Here is a 21,184-nt window from a genome sequence, read left to right as displayed (position 1 = left end):
TTGGGTGCTCTGGGCTGCACCGTCGCAGCCCTATTTACCGTTGGCCATAGCCCATGATCCAAGAAACAATAAGGGACCTCATGGTCTCCTGTTCCACCAAAAACAAGCCATAGGAAGAAGAAGAAGAAAAAGAAAAAGAAAAAAAAAGAAAGAGAGAATTTCTCTCTCTTCCCCCTCATCCTTCGATTTGAACCCCATTTTATCTCTCTAAAAATTTCTCTCTCTAGAATTATTGCTTTAAAATAATTTATCTCTCTAAGATTGATTTAGTAAATGACTTTCTTACAATGATTTTGGTTGAGCTTAGTGAAGAGTCCTGATTCGCAGTCATCAAATAGCATGCCAGCACTCATCTTGAGTAGATCCAAATACTATCAGATTTGATCTCTTTGATTGTCTGTGGAGTCAATTATATCATTAATCAAGTTATTTGATTGAACTGAACTTTTGATCATCGAGCATCGTATTGACTTTTATTGGCATCGCCATCGCTATCGTGTTGATTTTTCTAAGAAGAGAGATGGGGGTGAGGGGCCATCAGAGTACTTGGCCCAGGAGGAGTTAAGTACTCATTGTCCAATTATTCTAGCAAAATAAGGTTTTTCCAAGTTTTGAGCATAAAATAATCAAATATTTGGGGGGCTTATATTCTATATGGTTGTTTTAGTAATAGGGGTTTGAAGTTAAGGCAAGAGCTTGTCTGCATGCGCATCTAGCATCCATAGGACTCATGATTGCATGTGCGATGTTTGTATGCAGTGCTCGACATATATGATGTAAGCAAGAATTTATCCAAATTCCAATGCATGGTTCCCTTGGTCCGTGTACTAGGTTCAGAGGAAGATGTGTTCATCAATGGTCCTAGGTGTTTTATGCCCAATGAAATTGTAGGGGTCTTTTGAATGCAATGAACTTGTCGGGGCGTAAGGTTACCACTTAATTTTGGAATAGATTTAAATGGAAAAAAGTATCAGAGCCCTTCAATCGAGTAGCATCATGTGGAGGAAGAGACCTGCTCGTGGAGGCTGGCACCCAGCTATTGTCACCCTTTTGAGAAGAAGACGGCATCTATAATCAAAGTCCCCCATCATAATCTACAGCAAGAGTCTTAGGAGTCTGGGGAGAGTAGAAGAAGGAAAGAACAACTAATGCAGAAATATATGACATGACTGGCGTGCAAACGTTATGTACATGTTATGGGATTAGTTCCCTTTCACGGTTTTAGTTGCAAGAGGTCACCAGATGAAGACTCCTACAAAGGTTTATATGAGAACCCTCGTTATCCTCCTTTGCCAAGAGAAGGGCTAAAGATGTATCGGTTGTAAAAGATGAACAACGATCTCTAAATTACACCAACAAGTTGAGCACATCTCAGTCCCTCAGGTCGTCTGAAAAGGACCCTCTTTAGAGAAAGATCGAATGCGCTTTGTCACTTTCAGCATAACTTCCTATGGATAAGATTCATCATGTTAATAGTTGAGTTCTCGATTCAAGCGAGTTCTTTCTGAGTTGCTATTTCACTCCGGTTAGATTTATTTAAACGTTAAAAAAGCTTGAAAAGGGAAAAGAAAACCCACCTGTAGGTTTGGTAGGTTCAGTTGATAAAGTTTTTTGAGCAAAATGGAGAAAACACCTGGCACTTTCGGAGTAATGAAATGAGAAACGATCAGCTTTTTTTCTTTTCTTTTCTTTTCTTCTTCTTCTTCTTATTATTATTTTGGGGGGTGATGTTACGGGAGGCGAGAGAATCGCCTCCTTCTCTCGCCTCCCAGTTTATTAGATTAAAGAGAGGAGATAAAAGTTCGTACGTACAAAGAGATAAAAAGAGCAGCTCAGCTGACAGAGCTCTCCAGGACAAGCTTTACACTTGCAGCAGCGGAGAAAACAGAGAATAAATTAAACCAACAGAGAGAGAGAACAGATAAACGCTCCTGTTGCTGTGGTGCCGCATTCCAGCGTAGAAGATGTTAGTGCGTACGTATCAAGATGATCGTCGAAGCGGCCGTCTCAGACCCCATGAGGTATTATCCGCTCTCCCCAGGCGTCCAGGTGCTTCGGCCCAGTAAAAACCCTCAGAGTCACGATTTTGTCTTTCGACTTCAGACAGAAGAAAAAGTGACTCGTAAGAGAATGCGTGCTCGTATCCCACTTAAGCATATGACACTACAGAGTTTGCCCGATGTGAGACTTTTAAGGGAGGTCCCTCCGCGGCTTGCCCACAACACAGCCTCCCACTCTGGAGAGGTCATGTGCGTGAGTCAGGGGGCGGATGGCCCCTACCTGGCGCGCCACTGTTAGTGTGCACGTGTCAAGATGGTCGTCGGAGCGGCCGTCTCGGACCCCACGAGATATTGTCCGCTTTCCCCAGGGGCCCAGGCGCTTCGGTCCAGTGAAAACCTCCGGAGTCACGGTTTTGTTCCTCAGCTCCAGACGGAGGAAAAGACGCCTCGTGAAGGAATGTGTGCTCGTATCCCACTTAAGCACATGACACTACAGAATTTGCCTGATGTGGAACTTTTAAGGGAGGTCCCCCCACGGCCTGCCCATAACAGAAGAGTTGGAGCCCTGAGGTCGGCATAAGAGATCCTAGCGGAGTGATAAAGCAACCAAAAAGAAGCATTGCAGAATTACCATGAATGGGTTGGATTCAAGGCCAATTTCAAGTACTGAGGACGAGAGCAGTTAATCATCCAGCTGAACAGAGGATAAACAGTTGATCCTGTTCCAGACCTTTGCAAAAACAGGAAGTAACTTTTACTTAATTCCAGAACAAGCATAGCCATCTCTTTAGCTTTCTATACAAGATGAAACTTCTCTCTTTATCTAGTACCTATATTTTGGTATTAATTCTAGTCTCCTTTCTACTTTAGCGCCCTTAGCTAGAGTTTTAGGCAAACAACGGCTACTAATTGTACCTACATTCTTTCTGGTACTTCGCTTAGTTTGATTAGCACATATATGTTGCTCAGGATCCTTGGGAAGTCTCCGCTTGCTCCCGAACTGGACTATATATAGCCGTTTTTAACAGTTGCGCCTCTTCTCCATGGAGGTTCTAACTTGAATCCTTGGGAGGTATTTTCCAGTTAATCTACCCAAATAACGTTAATTGATGGGGCTCCACTGGTTGTTCATTAGCGGTTAGGTTGGGGGGGTGGGGCGGTGGTGGTGGTGGGTTGGTGGAGAATTGAGGAAAGAAAGAAGATAGTCTTTGCTTGCTCAGAAGCAGCTCCACAAGCTGGTCCCGGAGCTGTCACCATAAACCAATAGAGGTTCATGATCTAGCTTTTCTGACACCATCTGAATGGCCACTTTTCTTGCTGTCATGATCCTTAACTTTATGCCTGAATTGGAGCTTAGACATTCTTGCATATTGACCATACCATATCAATAGAACTTAGATAACTTTATCTCAGAAATTGCAGTGGGGTGGGTCATCCTCTCAAAGGAAATCTGTAACTTTAGTACTCCTCCATGGTGCCAAAACTCATATACTTTGAAAGGGATCGTTTACCAGTGATACATATTATTTTAATTTATCCATGAGTCAGCTATAATTAATGGAGTCATCACCCGGATGGTTCGTTACTAAATTGTAGGCACCACTTGAGCTCACGATTGAAACGTCGAGTGGCTTTCAACTTCCAACTAATTAAAGAAGCAACCAAAAGCTGTTGTAAGCTTAACGAAGGTCAACTTTTGTGCAATCGCCTTATGTGGTTCAGCATTAGTATATTCCATATATAGGATATGTTCTCCAATCAAACCTTCTCTTTATGGCAAAATAAAAACCATGCAAGGCCTCAGAATCTCTGCAAATTAACTCCATAATGTTGAGATAGTTACAGCTTCAATTACATGCTTATGTTGCATACTTTTAAGAAGTGCATGATACTTTGATCCATGCAATAAGCTCCCCATAGTGGATCAATGTGGACGTTTGCTTGAAGCTTTTGAGTCAACACATTTTCTTAGAACAAATTTGGCCCGATCACATTTGTAGCTGGAAAATGGGATATGTGAAGTGGAGTTTATCTTTGAAAGATTGGGTTCATCCTGTATGAAAAGCTCAAATCCAATGTCACATTTTGCAAAGCTCACATTTTGCAAAGCTCACTGCATAATTGAAGTGCAAATTTACTCACAAGGATCTACATGCAGGAGCTAATGGTTGATGGGGCAAAAATGAGAACTCATAAATAGAACCTTCTTGCTTTAACTTGCATTACACATGATGGGGAGAGGCTGGCAGATTTTTTGGAGTCATGATAACATGCAGTCCCAAGGACAGAGCTAAAGGGTCTCAAACAAGGTATGCCATATTGTACCAAATCGAGTAAAATGGAACATACCATATCATACCATATGAGTACACCGAATTGGACTCTCTGTATCAGATTACTAATGGCACTAATGTAGAACCTAGTACCAAGACAATGTACCTTGATCTTAATAGTGGAGTTACTCAGAAGTGGAGTCCCATTATGAAGCATTGGCATAACAATAGTGAAAATAATGTAAAATTTTCACTGCTCCATCTTTTTCAATATTTTTTCTGCACCATTGGACCCGAACTTACATATTTTAATCAGTTTGCAGACATACAATTGTTTTTGTAATTGTTTCTATTCATATGGTTATGATTTGAGATCACCGAAGAAGAGTTACTTCTGATGAAATTTATATAAAGTTTGACGAAAACGTGGTGGCTATAGTGCTGATCCCCTCAATTTAGGTGACCGCAGCAAAAATTTGGTATCCAAGTTTGGTGGCTCTAGTTGGTAGAACTTCGTCCTTGAGGTGACTTATCACTTACCAGTGACGAATTTTGTACCGATGATTCATTTAAGTACTTTCATGGATCCTTTTTTTTTTTTTTTAATTCACTAATCTCTCTTCAGTTCAGTACTGTGCTGCGGTGAAGAATAACACTATGGTTTCTCCATGATTTTTTTTAAAACGAAGTCCGAGGCAGCTTCCACGTTTCAACTATTAAGCAAAAGAATTGAAGGTTCGAGGAAACAATGACTGAATTCTCAACTGCAATGAATCCCTTGACAACTTTTCTTCGATATGTCAAAAATGTTGAAGGACAAGCAGGACTGTAGCCCAGTAGCTGCATTGCTCCTTTGCTGGGAGGAGGTTCCATGTATGACTCAAGTGTTCAACAAGAATTTCTTCTATCATTCTAAGAAATTACAACAGAGACAGAATGCACAAGCTAAGCTTATACCTGCACACTATTACTCATTTTGTTTTCGTTTGTGTTTCTTAGCCCCCAACACTCATCTTTCTTAAACAAGTTTGAGAACCATGGTACTCCCCATTAAACCAGGGGTCGCCCTCTGGAAGGGATTATTCAGTCGTTTCTGATCAGTCCTCCATGCTGCGAAGGGTCACCCTTTGGAAGGGTAGGGCATCCTGGTGCCTCTGGTCACGAACACCAAAATGCTATTTAATGCAAGGCTGTTTATACCTGAAGTATTTTACTGAAGTCTCCGTTGGATTCCGACCTGCAACCAAGCTAGCTATGGAGCACCTAGATTTTACCTCCATGCAGCTCAAGAAACATGCTAACTATCTGGTCGTGCAATATAGCACTAAAGAATAAAGATTTAGGCACATTAGTTTTGTCCAATCAACCTTCCCCATTATGGCCAAACAAGAGTTAGTTTATTCGTTCTAAAAGGCTGGAGATGATCCAAATTGCTTTCCACGCTTCTAGTACACGTACAGTTTATTGTTCTCTCTGTAGGTCCAGGATGTAAGCTCGCCAGCGTCCTAATGAACACTCACAGAAGGCACACAAAACCTAGTTACAGGAAGTGGAGTGTGGAGAGTATTCTAAAACCACGTATGCGAGTCCATAGAGATCTTTTTTTTATACTGTAGGGCAATAATCTGTTTAGGATAAGAACAGGCATTAGTGATCCACGCAGAAAAATACAGGGCATAATCGATAGCCTTGTGGTGGGCTCAGGTAAAGGTTAAAGCAATCATGTGGTTGACCTAAGAACGGCAGGAGTGTTGGCCAATAATCGAGTCCATATACTCTTATCCATTACTGTTGAGGAGCTTCGGCCAAGCGTCAACCAAGTATGCTGTAATTCTTTCCCTCTAAGCCACTGATCTCTTGCTCTCTTATCCTTTACTTTATATCACGAATGAAAAAGAATAAAATTGCCCGATCCAAATGCAATGTGTCGACTCTTTATTAGTCACCAATAGGGTTCTCAGGCACATGGCAATATATATTCGGATAAACTTCAATCAATAGAATTGGCCTACAATACACCATTATTTGGGTGGGGCCGGGTGATAGTCTTAAGGCTTTTTCTTGTTTCCATGGCCGACTTTTTCTTGTTTCCATTACTGGGGATGAGAGATGCATCCAAAGATCTATTTTTTTATAGATAAAAAATTTATCTGAAAATCTATATTTTTTAAAATAAATATTTTTCAGATAATATTTAAACAAAAAAATAATTTATCTTTTTTTTTTATATATGAAAAAGTGGCTTCAAAATCTATTATCCATGTTTTATATCCATCTTCTTTTATATATCTTCTATTTATCCATTTTCTTTTATATATTTTTGCATTATTATTTTTTTGGATAGATTATTAAAATTTATCCATATTTTTCATAGTACTCTTCATCTTTTTTAGATTTGGAGAAAATTGATGACTGAGTTATTGGGCATTGAATGATAGAGATATCGAAAATGAGGATGTGATATTTTAAGAATAACATTAAATATTTATTTTATTAATAGAAAATTGATTTAGTCATCTTCTAGGTGGATAAGATTTTTTTTCATTTCATGGATAATGCTATCTATGAAAAAGTAATCTATCTGTTTAAAAAAATATGAGAACATAAATAAGTTGATCAATAAAAAAATTGATCAATTTTTTCATAATATTTATTTATAAAAAAATAAGTTTTTAAATAACTATATCCAAGCCAGGCCATGCCTACGATGGTTCACATGGCCTAACATCTTTGGCAGTAGGAAGGTACTTTTCCTATCCTAGGTACACCCAAAAGCATTAGGCCCAGGTCATATGTCAACAAACTAAGACTCCATCTGGGTGCTGCATAATTACCCAGGAAATATATAGATCATTCATACCCATGCACTATTTAGATAACCATGGCTCACAATTATGCACATGTCAAGAGACTCTCTCCTCTCTCTCTCTTTCTCTCTCTCTCTCTCTCTCTCTCACATTTTCTGGGTGCTCGATGGGGATGGATGGGGATATGGGCAAATTGGTGTGGCGACTCGGGTCAAACAAGGACAAAGCAGTAGGCTTAGGCTCTTCAAGGAGTAGATGCTCTCTGAGTGGAGTGTGGGCCGAGGTCCGTGGATGATGGCACTAAGGACAGCCCACGTTACGTCGAAGCAAATCCAGCGAGGACGTGACTAGATGGTCAACTACAGAAAGTTTTCTCCTTAAAAAGGGATTTGTCGCAATGCCAAAGGGTGCTCTTTCTTCGTAGGAATAACTACGCAGTGGATTTAGTGATCTTTCTTTTAAAAGCATGTGGGCACATCAAATCAAAATCTAATAGTCATACGTTCATTGTGTATGGTGGCCTTCACTTTTCAAAGACCTAGAAATTTAGAGAAAGAATAGTAGATAGAATTCATTCACTCCATGGTGCCTCGTGGCCTGGAGATAATTCAAGGTATGCATTTTCCTTTTAGGGACTATGCCTGGCTTTCTTCATCCAATTGGTGAAAGTGGCCCGGCCTTTGGACCATTGTTGTGGCCTGTTGTCTGGCCGGAATCTTCAGAAAACTGGTGCCCATCACTGTCGCGGCTAGCAAAATGGTCCCTGACATCCAAAACTGGTGCTCGGACACTCAGAGAATAAGCCCAGAATCCAAGACTCAGGTTAGCTTTTTTAGTTAAAGCAGGCCCAGGCCTAAACCCTTAACCCAAGGGCCATGGCCTAAATTGTGCCCAGGCCAACTCCAGCCCATTAAAACCTCCCGTTCTTTTTACAAAGTACAAAACGTAAATGATAATCGGCGACTCGACACGTAGCCTAGACAATTTCGGATCTATTCGTCCCTCCAGAGCAATTTCGGAGTGTTGAAAGATTAAATTCCTTCAACTCTGTCTTGGAAAAATCATGAGAGAACACAATCTTCTAAAGTAGCTTAAACATTGTAGCATCGGGGCCATGGATGGCGACAATTTACGCGCCCGTACGCTTGCACTGAGTTCTACTTTGGAAAAGAAAGACACTCAAAACCACACCGCTTTCTAGCTATAACCACATATATTGTGAAGTAAGAACTAGAAAACTGGACATATAGAGAACCTCAAATCAGGTTCAGGATAATGAGTCGATTCATATTGACTGTTTGATGGGATGATGCTTATCTTGAAAAAACTGCCCATCGATAGAATCCGGCAGTTGTGATCGTCATCGTATCGCCAATGGAGGCAATCGATGGCGCACAAAGAAGGCAGTGGACGAAGTCAGATCATAACTGTCCGCTACGCTGGATTTTGTCCGCAAGCGCGGACATCGGTCACAAAGATAGCATTGCCTAAACGACCTCCATTACTATGACAATAAAAGCTTATCCACTAGATTCTAGACACCAGCTCTTCTCCTCCTTTTTGGTTCTCTCTTCGTCTATATATAGATGTTATCACGATCACTGGCTACTAAGATATTCCAAAAGCTTAACATGTATAAGATCCGGATGGAATTGGTGTTCCTCTTGGTAGTAATTAGCTTAAGGCTTGTCACGCTTGAAGCAAGATTGCAACGAGCCGACGGGCTTCTGCGTAAAGATGGTGGGCAGAGCGGTCGGTTTTTCGTGCATGAAGGAAGTGCTCGGTCCATGATGGGAGCTGATGAGGGTGAGAGGGAAGTGCCGGGAGGTCCGGACCCTCAACACCATGTCCTCTCGCCAACTATTCCTTAATTAGGCACCCGTGTGCGTGCATCACGCGCGTGTGAGAGAGAGACTTCATATTCCACTCCATGCTTCTTGGAAGCTCGTGATAAGGGATAATGTTTGGGTAGTAGTTTATGAAGAGGAGAGCCATGTATCGAACAGCATCTCCTTCCCCCCCATCGGATTAAAATATAATATTCCATAAGTCTTGTTGTTGCAATGGTGATGAAAAAATAGTGCCATGTCGGAAAGACAAACGCAGGTTGTAAACTTGGTTAAAGCATGCCCTTTCCACCTATCTCAATTTCATTCTTGAAATAACAATTAGGATAACAATTAATCTATCATCTCCTTTCTATTAACTTCAACCAGCATGAGCAATTCACAAACTTCTTGCAGAGGCTGAAAGTGATGTCCATTCTCGCGACAAATTCATTGGAGCAGAAGTCTTTGGAAGCCCTCTCTCAGGAAAGGAAAGAGCCAGAGCTGATTTGTTGTAAATTTCACCAGCTTTTCACTCCTATTTTCCTCACTTGATTGTGGTTTATTCTTCCTGTGTAACCACGGAAGCCATCTGCTACGACACTGGTGCAAAACATAATCCATCCGTGTCTAAGCTTAACTACATCCATCATCTCTCCTAAGAGAAAATTATCATTTTTCCCCTCCTAAGAGCAGCGTTCATTTAATGTCAGACTTGACCGTCCAGCTCGACGCATCGGTTTCCCCGTATTTCGATTATTAATGGTCCTGAGAAGAGGATCCTTCCGAAAAAGGAGGAATTTGACAAGCAAGAGTCCTTGAATTGCAATAATATTCCAAAGGAATTCTGGAGATAAACCCTCCCAATACATTATCCATCTTTGACACTGAACACTATCAGATTTTTCATGAATCATTTTTTTAATGAGCTTTGTTGACTGAAGTCAGGAAGAGAAATACCATAACAGCAATATCGATCCAATCTTAAACCTATACCTGCAATTCGTAATAGCTGGGTGGTTGGAAGCTGATGAAATAGAGAAAAATCACAGCTCGATTTGTAAGGGAGAATACTTTCTCCATGAAGGAAACCAGGAACAAGGGTAGAAACCATCAATCTACAAAAATCCAATCAAACATAAGACCAATATAGCTTGCATTCAAAAGAGATATTATGTCAGCAAAAGCAAGCGCTTGCATTGTAACAAAAGGGACTTGGATGCCAGCAGTCTATGATGTTTTTTCCTTGTACTGATGTAATGTTTTTCGACAGTCAAGATAACGCCCACAACCAACATCCTTGTCATAATAGCAAGAAGTTTAATTGCTGAAAGATTTGAGAGGATCATTGGGGTCAATATCATAAAGGAGAGGTAGATCAGCAGGCAGGGTCTCGAGGCTCAAGCCTGCATTTCTAAGCCTCTCCACCACTTCCTCGAACAAAACCCTGTTCCCACCAGCAGTGAAGTGCAACCCATCCCTGCAAACATATATACATTTATTGAAATAGCATAGAAAGAAGGCATATGTTTGTGTTGTTCTAGAGTCAAGCAGAAAAATGCACACCACCTGATTTTGCTGGTGTCTAAAGAATTAGGGCCGGTGAGTCCAATCATTCAAGTCATCTAACAAGGGGAGTTTCTAAACAGCTAGGCAACACTAACGGGTTCCATTTGATTGGTCATTATAGAAGGCCTCGTCCATTTAAATAAACATAAAAGGTAAACAGGAAATTCTTAAGATGGGTATCAATTTTTGAGTCCACCAGAAGATGAAGTGATAACGTAAACCAGTATGTGCATCTGCATAGCCTCAAATTCACTTTTCTTGACTCTTCTTTAGCCCCTATTAATTGTCTTCATGTAATACAAAGCAAGCTTTGCTGAATGCCCATGTTTAAATGAACATTTGTGAGTAAGTATTTTGCCAACTTCTTGGAGTCAGCTCAGTGAAGTCGGTGGTTGCTATTCAATGCCAAATACCCCAAAACGAAAGGGTACTGAAACCTTTATTAGTTACTCTAGTTATAATTCTAAGTGGTCTCTCTATCTCCTTTTAGAACTCTACAACCTGAACACCCCAAATCATAACTCTTCAGGAACCCTCTGTGATTGCTAGACAACATTACCTAAGCATGGTTTTATCTTTAGAATTGCATACTTATTGTTTGTGGTCACTTAAATCATAAGGTGCATGCTAAAGGTGAAGCAAAAGAATCTTTTATGTAGTCATATTCCATCCTAACTAAATAAGTTTATCATCACAAAACCCAAATTATTCTGATCATTGAAGCTCCTAACAAACATAACAAGCTCAAAGTTGATGGGTCATGCATGTGGAGAAGTTGTTTCTATGTTTCCAAACCATGACATCTAAGTCATAATGGAGCAACCTTACCGTCGCAACGGGGACGAGTGCAATATGATGCATACCTTAAAAATATCTTCTCCCAATTAGGAAACTGCTGCATTTTAGACCAGATATCTATCACTGGAATTCCAGATTCTTTAGCAACAGCTATGCATGCCTTTGCATAAGCGCCAGCAGACTCGTTGGTTCTTTCTGGCAGACCTGAGGGGTTGTCGCCAAATGGATACCTGCACAACATCCAACTGAACCATCAGTGCAAACTTTTTAATTAAAATAATTTAAATTCTCCTGTTTGAATTATATGTTTCGTGTATGAAATGCATACCATGCTTACTATGTATGATACGAAACCTCAAGAACCCAAATATGATCTATATTTCAAACACATCTTATACATGTAGACGTAGTTCACATGTTTACAACATTTTTCAATTCTATAAAAAACAATGCCCATACTTTCCTAGATATTTTACTTTCCTCTTCAGGGTTTAAGTTACACATATGACATATGGAAGTTTTCACAGCTGATTGGTGGAATACAGAAGGCAGAGCGGGATTGTCATATACATAAATTATCAGTTGCTTACCAGATATAAACCATGTTGACTGAACAGACCAATAATGAAGTCTGTTACCCTTCTATCCTATGGTTATAATAAGTCCCTCCACCTTTTAGTGTAGATAGGTCGCTTGTTGAACCCAAAACAGTCAGACAATACAAAAACATAACTATAGTAGACACCAACAAAAGAAAATAAAATGAAAAACACTTTGAAGAAAAGAAATTGTAACTCTCTCTTTCTCTCTCTCTCTCTCTATATATATTTATATATACATACATACATATATATACACAATATGTAAATGTATATGTATATGTATATGTGTGTGTGTGTGTGTGTTATGTACATATCTATCATCAACAACTTAGTTGATCTCTTAAGCTTAGACATAGACCCAAAATTATGATTTACAATGCCCTCTATATGTTGAATAAATGGAACCTCTACAAAAGAAAAGCTAAATGACTCAATGAAAAGGACAAAAGAAAACGTCCATAATTTCGTTGGTGGAAAGTAATGAACAAAGTTTATAGGTACATCCAAAAGCCAAAATATTCAGTATTTTTTATTTGTATTTCCTAGAACCAAAAGAGCGAATACTGAATTCCAAGGAAAGATCTATATAAAGATCACTGGACTAGAAATTGAATGAGCTCCAATCCACTGAATGTATGCAAACCATCATATTGGAATTACTTGATGCATTAATACATGCTAGCATGGGGCACATGCAATGCACAAGAGATATGAAGTACAGGTAATTGCGATCTTTTTAGTTTTATTCATGTGAGTTGATAAATTCATCCATACTTTTAGAGAATGCATTTCTTTATTTCTTTAAACCAGCCACCCACCTTCCTCAGGAGGCCCCAAAGCCAAAGAGAATAAACATTGCAAACGTGGGATGGGTTGGTGGGGAGATGTGGAGTTCATTGTCCGGTTCTCTGAACTTGCTGCATGTGGTTAGATGACTTCCCTGTCCAAGCATGACGCAGGCACATAGGCATTCGCTTTATGGTGTTAGAGGTGCAAGTGTGTGTTCATTATATACAGGGGGCAGTGTCTACCAGGCTTGTAGAATGTGTTCGTGACTAATATTATCTATAAGGATTCAAATAAAACAAGTTATTGGAGACATGGCATTAGTTTGCTAAAACTGGCAGCATACAAGTAACAAGTATCAACCATATTTCAAAGATTAATGCATCTGAGCAAGGCATTTTTCTTGATTTCATAATCACTCTGCATAATAAGCTTTGTTTCTTAACAGAAAACAGAAGCAATCCCCTTCGAAGCAATCAGCATTTTAGATTTTTTGCACAGATTGAACTGGCAACTACTTCATTTAGAAATTATGCATTTCCTTGTTCTATCGCAAATCAACACCAATATGTGACAGAAACCCGCCAGGTCACATCTATCAATTCTTAAAAAGCTCCTTACCCAAAAAATAGAGAAAAATCTTAAAAAACTTGATTTTACCGAACACAGTTAAAAACCTTTCTCTGCAATCTGTACTGTTATTAGAAACATTGTAGGTTAAATAAATTAATCTTCATCCTGCCTTATTGTTAAGTTAAAAACCTGCCTTGTTCGACTATTGAAAGGTCAACCTAGAGATACTGGAACCCTTGATTATCTGGCTTATAATTTGTGCCTCGGAGATGGAGGCACTTAATATCTTAAAACTCTCTAGTCTATATTAACTCAACTTTCTTTTTTCTGATAGATTTTTATACAAGCAATGAAGATTCTTGGAATTCTATTGCTTGTATCTAGCTCTTTACATAGTTCCATTGTACTTTGTGAATGGAGGAAAAAACTAACTTAGAAAGGAACTCAAACTCCAATATAAGGTTTATGTTTTTGTTTTTGGTACAAAAAGGAGCTGAAGCTGAAAACAAAACAAAAAGTTACAACCAGTTCATGCAGGCATTTAGAATGTTTAAGAAAAGTAACACCAAAACCATCAGCTCTTAGGAACTGGGCTAGAGCCGGATGGATACAGTCAAAAACTGCCTTGCAATGATTGGGAGAATATTAAACCAGCAGCCTGATTGGCCTCCCGGAATATGTGAGAAGCATAGAAAACCTGGCAAGTAGCTTTCCATCCCATTATGTCCTTCAGCAAAGGTTGATTTCTGTGACAGACAATCGAGGGTAAAAAAAGCATTTGAATAGTGGTCTTCATTTAAGCTTCTTTTGTATGACCATATCTGTCTAGAAAAGCTTTTTGTTCTCTATCATGGACATGGGGAAATAATGGTCCTCTTTAGAACCCTCTAGCTTCACTCACGTTGTATAAAAATGAAATTCTAAGCAGATGCCTTTTCCACATAAATTGGTGCAGGTACAGGAGAGGAGGGGATCAAGGTGGAACCATTGAACTATTTGAACTCAAACACATAACAGTGCAAAACAGTTCAGACTACAGTGTTGGTCTGCACGCAGATTTTAAAAGCTTCCCACCACAACAATTTTGTTACCCAGTTCTAATAAGTTTTCATATCTTAATTGAAGGGGAGAAAGGATTTTGCAAGATTTTCTTGGGAGCTAGATGTGAGAGAGAAAATTTGGGATGTTTCAATCAAGCAAATAATTTTAAAACTAATAAAATAAAACCAGAGTTCACTTATAAGATGAGAAAGCAACCACATGATGGAAAAATTGCCCTAAAATTTAAGCAATATGAAAAATATCAAATGAGTGATAGATGACATAATTTAGGACTGAGCCAAAAAATTCCAGTTGAAGTATTAAAGTCATGCCAAAGATCAGTGAGGGACAAACCAGCCAGCCAATGAATGATAATAGAACCAGAACATGCAGCAATAAGTATAGAAGCAAGCTTGGGCTTACATTTTAGTATCAAGAAAAGATAGAGAAGACCTAAGAAATTCTGGAAGAACATGACAGCTTTTGAATTGATAATGACCAGCATTTTCAGAACCGACCCGAACCGCCCGGTTCGAGGCGTTCCGAACCGAACCGGCGCCTAACCGGTCCAGTTCAACCGTGGATTTCAGCACCCAGACCAAAAAAAAAAAGGAACCGTCCGGTTCGGACCCCGAACCAAGGTATGTGGCCTGAACCAGTCGGTTCGGCCCTGTTTCGGACCGAACCGCCTGATTCGGTGTGTTTAATAAGAGAGGGAGGCAGAGAGGACTCTGTATTCTTCATTTCTCCAACTAGATCCCTCGCTCTCCCACTTCAAGAACGGCAAAAAAATGAAGGAACAATGTGGATTAGAGGTAAGTTTTCTTTCCTAGCTCCCTTTTTTCTCTTCCTCTCTTGTTTTTTTTAAAAAAAATTTGTGAAAAATAAAAAAAAACAAGGAGAAACTATGTCAAAATTTAGTATTTTTAGATTTTTTAATTGATTTAAGCATTTTAGGATCCAATGATATCTTGTCTATGTCTTGATTATTTAGGAATTAGGATGTTAAATAATATTATGACACACTTAGATTCATATCGCATGCGATTAACGTTGTATCCGAGACTTCCGAGTAATACAAACATTAATTAATATCACTAAACAACAATTTGAATACTCCTTTCTCAAAAAAAAAAAAAACAATTGAATATTTCTTTCAAAAAAAAAAAAATAGCGTGCCGATTTGACCGACGCGCCTGATCGTACCGTGTGTCGGTACAATATGGAACCGGAACCATACCGTACCGGCTGGCGACCGACACGGCGGTCGGTACCGGTTCTGAAAACATTGATAATGACCCTGAACAGGAGTTGGGAGAAAACATATATTTGTAACATAACCCAAGTTAAAGTTCATTGATTATAGTAAAAGGCTGAGAATATTTTTACAACTCATTTAGGATGTTTTTGGATACACCACCATGAGAGCTTTTCGCAAAATTTATGAAAACTAATTATTGTTTGATAATAATACCTGTATGGATGCTTTGAGAGACCATTTTAGCTCCTCACCTTTGCAACCAAGCTTATTTCATATTAGCTTTTTAAATTTCTAACCAAGGACATTGAACGCAGATAGGAAAAGAAATAACAGATACCAGATAGTATTAGAAATTTATTTAAATATCATTTCATCATATAATTTACAGGTTATGACTCCGAAACTGAGCCACACATCATAACAAAGCATTCATTAAGCCAGCAAGGTACAGCAGTCTAAGAGGCATGATATATCCAATGTGTTCCATTGTTGTTAGCTCTAAATTGATAGAAAAATGGGGTTGCCAAGCAATGGTAGAAAGGCATGCCATGTGCTCCATCAGCTTTTCTTAAGGCCCTGACACTGCTTGCCAGGTTATTTGACATACTGATAAAAAACTAACATTTCAATAAGACAACAGGAAACGCTTATGAAGATGAATTAGATCAGCTGACAAAAATATAGTGGCTATATGGATCCTATCATATTCCAATGAAGCAGAAAAATTCCCCAACATCACATGGAATTCTTCACATAGACCAACCCAAATAAAAATGCTTTTGTAGTTATAATAATATGAATAGAAGCATATTTGTAAAGCCACATCCCTTCCCTTATTTCTTTTGTAAGTAATGCCAGCAAGATACAGAAATCTCACACAAAAATGTTGGCAACTATGTGTAAGCCTTGTACTGCTCCCTTCTCAACTGACACTTAGGAAGACTGCCAGACTGGCAATTAAGAAGTAACACATCAGCTGATGTAACTTCATCATATGAAGCATGCTGTTAATTTACAGCCCAAATTGGATGTCAGAAAGGTCGTTGTCACATCAATGTACAGCCTAAAATGACAAAAATTCCACAAGAACCGTGCAGGTACCTATTATTCATTAGCAAGTACAAGAATACTACAAAGGAATGTTTCCATACAAACTGATCCAACTCGTTTGAAGTTTGTTGCTAATTTAAAACCAATTCACCAAGCTTCCAAGTATGACAAGAGCAAAATTCTGCATAGTGATTCATTTAAACAGTTTGGAGGGACTTATAGAATTACCGGAGTCGCCCCTCCTCGTCGATAGGTGGCGGCGTGATAAGGATCACAACAGTAGAAGGCCATCGCTCCTGTACCAAACATATAAACAAAGGTACAACAAGTAAAAGGACAGCAAATCAGCTTCTATACAATCTGGGAACTGATATAAATTGCCACCCACTATGAAGTGAGCGTTAGTCTTTCACTGGTAATGATCAACCAACAGTCAGAGCGCACAGAAGGGGCTCTGTATTAACAGTCCTTTACAGCAATATCTTTATGTAATTGATTATTAGCTCTTTAACTAATAGTAATAATCATAATAATAATAACAACAAAGAAATGAAGTAGTGGAAGTTTGTGAAGGCGTCAGAATATCATTATATTAAGCCTTTTTCTTCTTTAATCATCACATGCCAGCTTGACTGTTGGATGGGGACCATCAGCACCCTAGTCTAGGCCTAGCAATACAATCCCATAAAAAGATGATGCAATGAATGCGAGATTATACAATAAAAAAGAAAAAAAGATGGGTGCAAATATCAAATTTCTTCTGTAGAAAAGAGTGATACCGGAGAGTTCCTGCTGCCAAGCATGCGTTGAGAACGATAAGATGTTACGTGAAAAACTTTTGCAACCACCAACACCTCTATTAGGATATATGATGCCACTGACAGCGGTGGTGTGGTGGCAGCGGCAATAGTGGTGGACGGATGCTAATGATGGAAGCGGTGATGGTGGTGGTGATGGTGTGGTGAAGGCGGCGATGGTGCGATGGGTTCGTGGTGGTGGCGACGGTGGCGAGGTGATGACGGTAGTGGCGGAGACGACACCGGTGGTGGTGTGGAGGTAGCGCGCTATAATTGGAGATAAAAAAAAATGATTTTTTTAACTTTAAAAAATATTAAAAGTATAAAAGTTTACGGTTTTTTTTTCAAGAAATTAAAAAAAAATATCATCAAGTATGGTTTTTTGGTTTTCTATGATTTTATTTTTAAAAGTAAAAAAAAACAAAAACAAAAACAAAAACGATCAAATGGGCACTATATGTTCTTCTTAAAGCATTTTAAAAAAATATATATTCAAACAGCCAGCATTAACGCAGCCAGCGTCCGGCGGCACCCGTTCCGTTCCTCACCCTTCTTCGTAGGAGAAGGCGGTACAGTGTACACAGCGTCGGTCAGTGAGGGGGCGAGAGGGCGGTACGATGCCGAGGAATGTAAAATAATTCTACCGCACGTGGAGGCACACGTGTTGTATGCTTGAGTAATATACTAGCTAAAAACTGAAGGAGAGAGTCACGTGGTGGCGGTGTCGTACCTTGAGAAAGGAACATATGGCACGGAGGTTGTTTAGGTACTCCGGGAGGGGGACGTGCTGGAAGCCGCTGCTCCGATCGGCGAGGGAGGCGTCATTGGCTCCGAAGAATACCGTCACCGCCATCGGTGGTTTACCCTCCACGCACACCCCGTCCATCGCCTTCTCCACCATCCTCAGCGCCCACCTCGTGTTGTACCCGCTGTACCCTCGCAGCACCACGTCCGCCTGATCGCCCACCATAAAATACTCCAGATCTCAAAAATAGAAAAGAAATCGGAGGGAAAGGGACGGAGACCGAGAGAACTCGGCAATCCCAGATCTCAAGGGTGAACTCACCGAGCGGGAGAAATGGTGGGCGAGAGCTGCGCCCCAGCCCCCATCCCCAAAGGACTCCTCCGTGATGGAGTCTCCGAACAACACCAACTTCGGACGCATATCGCCTCTCCGTGAAGCTACTACCACCACCACTCCGTCGAGATATCCGATCTCTCTGGTTATCTCAGCTTTGGTCGGTCTGAATAGATGTACAGGAGAAATAATAGACACAGAGAAACAAGGATACCGTTCTATGCTCTGTACTCGCTTTGGGATAATTTTATCTAAATAATATTATTTTTTTAAAAATATAAAAATAATATTTTTTATAAAATATTTATTAAAATATTACTCAAAACAAAACCATCCTACCATAAGATTAATAGGATGATTTTATCCATAGCCTCCTCACCAGAACTGAAAGTGGGCTCGGATCGATTCGAGACCCAGCGGATCGAGCTGACTTTAGGTCAAACTTCAGATTCGGTCCGAAATTATTTAAATTGAGCTTGGACCAAAAAATAGGATTCATTTTAATTTCGAACTGAACTCGGGTAAATCTTTGGTCCGATCCAAACCTAGTTCGAAGTTCAATCCACGAATAACCGACTATCTGTTCGGTATTCAAGAGTAAGAATATCTAGAGCATGTTCGTCCGTGCCCATTCGAAGATTAAAACCCCAGGAGCTCTAGTCTCTAATCTGTGTCCATTCAAAGATTAAAACCCCTTCCCATTTTTCGGTCTTCCATCTTTCCTCATCAGCGATGTACTTCATGGCCTCCTGGCCTTCACTGTCTACCGCCACCCTTATCCGTCCACCACCTATAGACCACCCCAATCTATCCTCATATGATTCCCAAAAGACTGACAGAGCAGAGAGCATCATGCGGTCTTTCCTATGGAGTACTCTGTAATCTCTCTCTTTCCGACAAAGGAGGGGAGGAGAGGGCCAGCGATCGGGGAGGGAGGCGGCGAAGCGTGTGAAAGTTTTAAGAAAGAGAGAGAGAAAGGAGAGAAAAATGGAGGGTGAGGAGGTCGGGCTGGGTCTCAGGCTCAGGTTTGGATCAGTCCGATTGGGCTCGGGCCTTATATTTTAAATTTTTTCAGGCTTAAGCTCAATCCGAAACTCGAAAAAATATTTTCGATCGGACTTGGATAAGGGTGTGGCTCGACCCAATTCGGTTTATTTCCAACCTTACTAACCACAACTCATGCCATGTGGATAATAGATTTAGCAACGTAGAGTCGTCCTATCATAGAGCAACTCTATAAGTCATTCTATGATAAAGCGAATTTGAGTAACTACTGATTCTGCACTGAGAAACTACTAGACTTTCCAACCACTGGAGGGAAGTTAGGGGGGCGTGGGGAGAGACAGCGGGGATCGAGAGGAAGAGGATCGGAGGATCGAGAGGGAGAGGGGTGGGGTATTTGGATTTTTTTATTTTTTTTCTAAGTTATAGAGAGAGGGGAGACAGGGATTTAGTTGAAAGAGAGGGAAGATTAAAATCTTCTTTTCCCTTTTTCCGTCACTTAGAAAAAAAAAATCAAACACCCCACCCCTGTCCCTCTTGGTCCCCCGATCCTTTTTTTTTTTGACCCCAGTCATCTCTTTCTATGCCCTCTCTAACTTTTCTCTCGATAGTTAGAGAATCTAATGATCTCTTGATGAAAGTCTATGGTCAAAATCGTTCTGTACAGTCATCTTTTAACAGGACAATTTATAAAGCCATCTTTTGATAGAACGACTCTATGCTGCTGATACAATTATTCATATGGTGTGAGTTATAATGAGTCGGCACATAAAATCATGTTAGAATTATTTTATTTTGAACAATATTTTAATAAATATTTTATAAAAATATTATTTTTATATTTTTTTAAAATTAATATTATTTAGATAAAAATACCTCCCTTCTGATTGGGTAGAGGGAGACAGAATCCAGAGTGTCCAACTCGCTACGACTCTGGGATTCGTTTCTTGTTATGTAGTCTACATCTTGGCCTAACAAGCAATGAGAATTGGTACGATCCTTTTACCGAGATACCCCGACTTCACACCGTGAATTACGAGCCGACTTTGCACAAAATCTCTCTTTTCCGTGTACGCCACAAACATTGACCTATGATTTCAGCATTTCGGTCCGTGCCGGTTCCAGTTACCGATGTAGTCTAAATTTTTCATCGTTCCCCCTCTTGATAGTGTTTTCTATTTTCCCTTTGTCTTATTTTTAGGAGGGTATAGGACGAGAAGAATAGTTGCGGATGGATAACACCACCAATGAAATTGGTATAGGTGGAAAAAACTGAACAGAGTCAGATGATTGGGCCACCCTTTAAATGTCTACGGATTCGATATAGGCTTTTGGAGTAGATGTCATATGGTGATTGTTGGATTTTAGTGTATGGTGCGAGGCCACGAAAAGGAATAAAGAGGAAACGTGAGCTTCGAGAAGAGCGGAGTGGACCGGGGATGGGCGAGAGCGACGGGTGGAGATGTGCGGCCGTCAGAAGAGGACGACGATTCCAGCAGCGGACAGTCCTTTTTTTCTTTTTTTCTCTTTTTTTTGGTACAAGTGGAGAGCCGGTTGGCGGGACACTGGGGGAGCCTTCTCCGGTAGGAGAAATTATTGCCTGCACCACACCCAGCTAGACCAACGCACATCTCGGAGCCGTGCACGATGGATAACGCGCAATCGAGAATTCGTGAAATACAAGGGCTGATGTGGCGTGTTATCCACCGTGGGATCTGATT

The 21,184-nt window shown here is 40.1% G+C and overlaps 1 protein-coding gene across 1 annotated transcript; it reads right to left on the bottom strand.

Annotated features, from left to right (window-relative positions):
• Nucleotides 1-10,045: 10,045 nt before the first annotated feature.
• Nucleotides 10,046-18,696, bottom strand: LOC105040658 (GDSL esterase/lipase At5g45920). The gene is made up of 5 exons (XM_010917294.4): nucleotides 18,450-18,696; nucleotides 18,114-18,338; nucleotides 16,815-16,882; nucleotides 11,339-11,503; nucleotides 10,046-10,386 (listed from the first exon to the last, which is right to left on the bottom strand). The coding sequence occupies exons 1-5, from the start codon at nucleotides 18,546-18,548 to the stop codon at nucleotides 10,227-10,229; spliced, it is 717 nt and encodes a 238-aa protein (XP_010915596.1). The 5' UTR covers nucleotides 18,549-18,696; the 3' UTR covers nucleotides 10,046-10,226.
• Between the last annotated feature and the right edge of the window lie 2,488 nt (nucleotides 18,697-21,184).

Source organism: Elaeis guineensis, chromosome 3 (assembly GCF_000442705.2).
Source record: "Elaeis guineensis isolate ETL-2024a chromosome 3, EG11, whole genome shotgun sequence".
NCBI classification, from domain to species: domain Eukaryota; kingdom Viridiplantae; phylum Streptophyta; class Magnoliopsida; order Arecales; family Arecaceae; genus Elaeis; species Elaeis guineensis.
Note: the sequence above shows the minus strand (reverse complement) of the source record. Positions and strands in the feature narration are given on the sequence as shown.

Excerpts from the sequence above, each read along its gene's own strand:
- LOC105040658 (XM_010917294.4), bottom strand. The coding sequence starts at position 18,548 with ATGCGTCCGAAGTTGGTGTTGTTCGGAGACTCCATCACGGAGGAGTCC. Across the intron at positions 18,339-18,449 it reads CCCACCATTTCTCCCGCTCG|GCGGACGTGGTGCTGCGAGG; the intron begins GTGAGTTCACCC and ends GTGGGCGATCAG. Across the intron at positions 11,504-16,814 it reads GACGAGGAGGGGCGACTCCG|GTATCCATTTGGCGACAACC; the intron begins GTAATTCTATAA and ends GATGTTGTGCAG.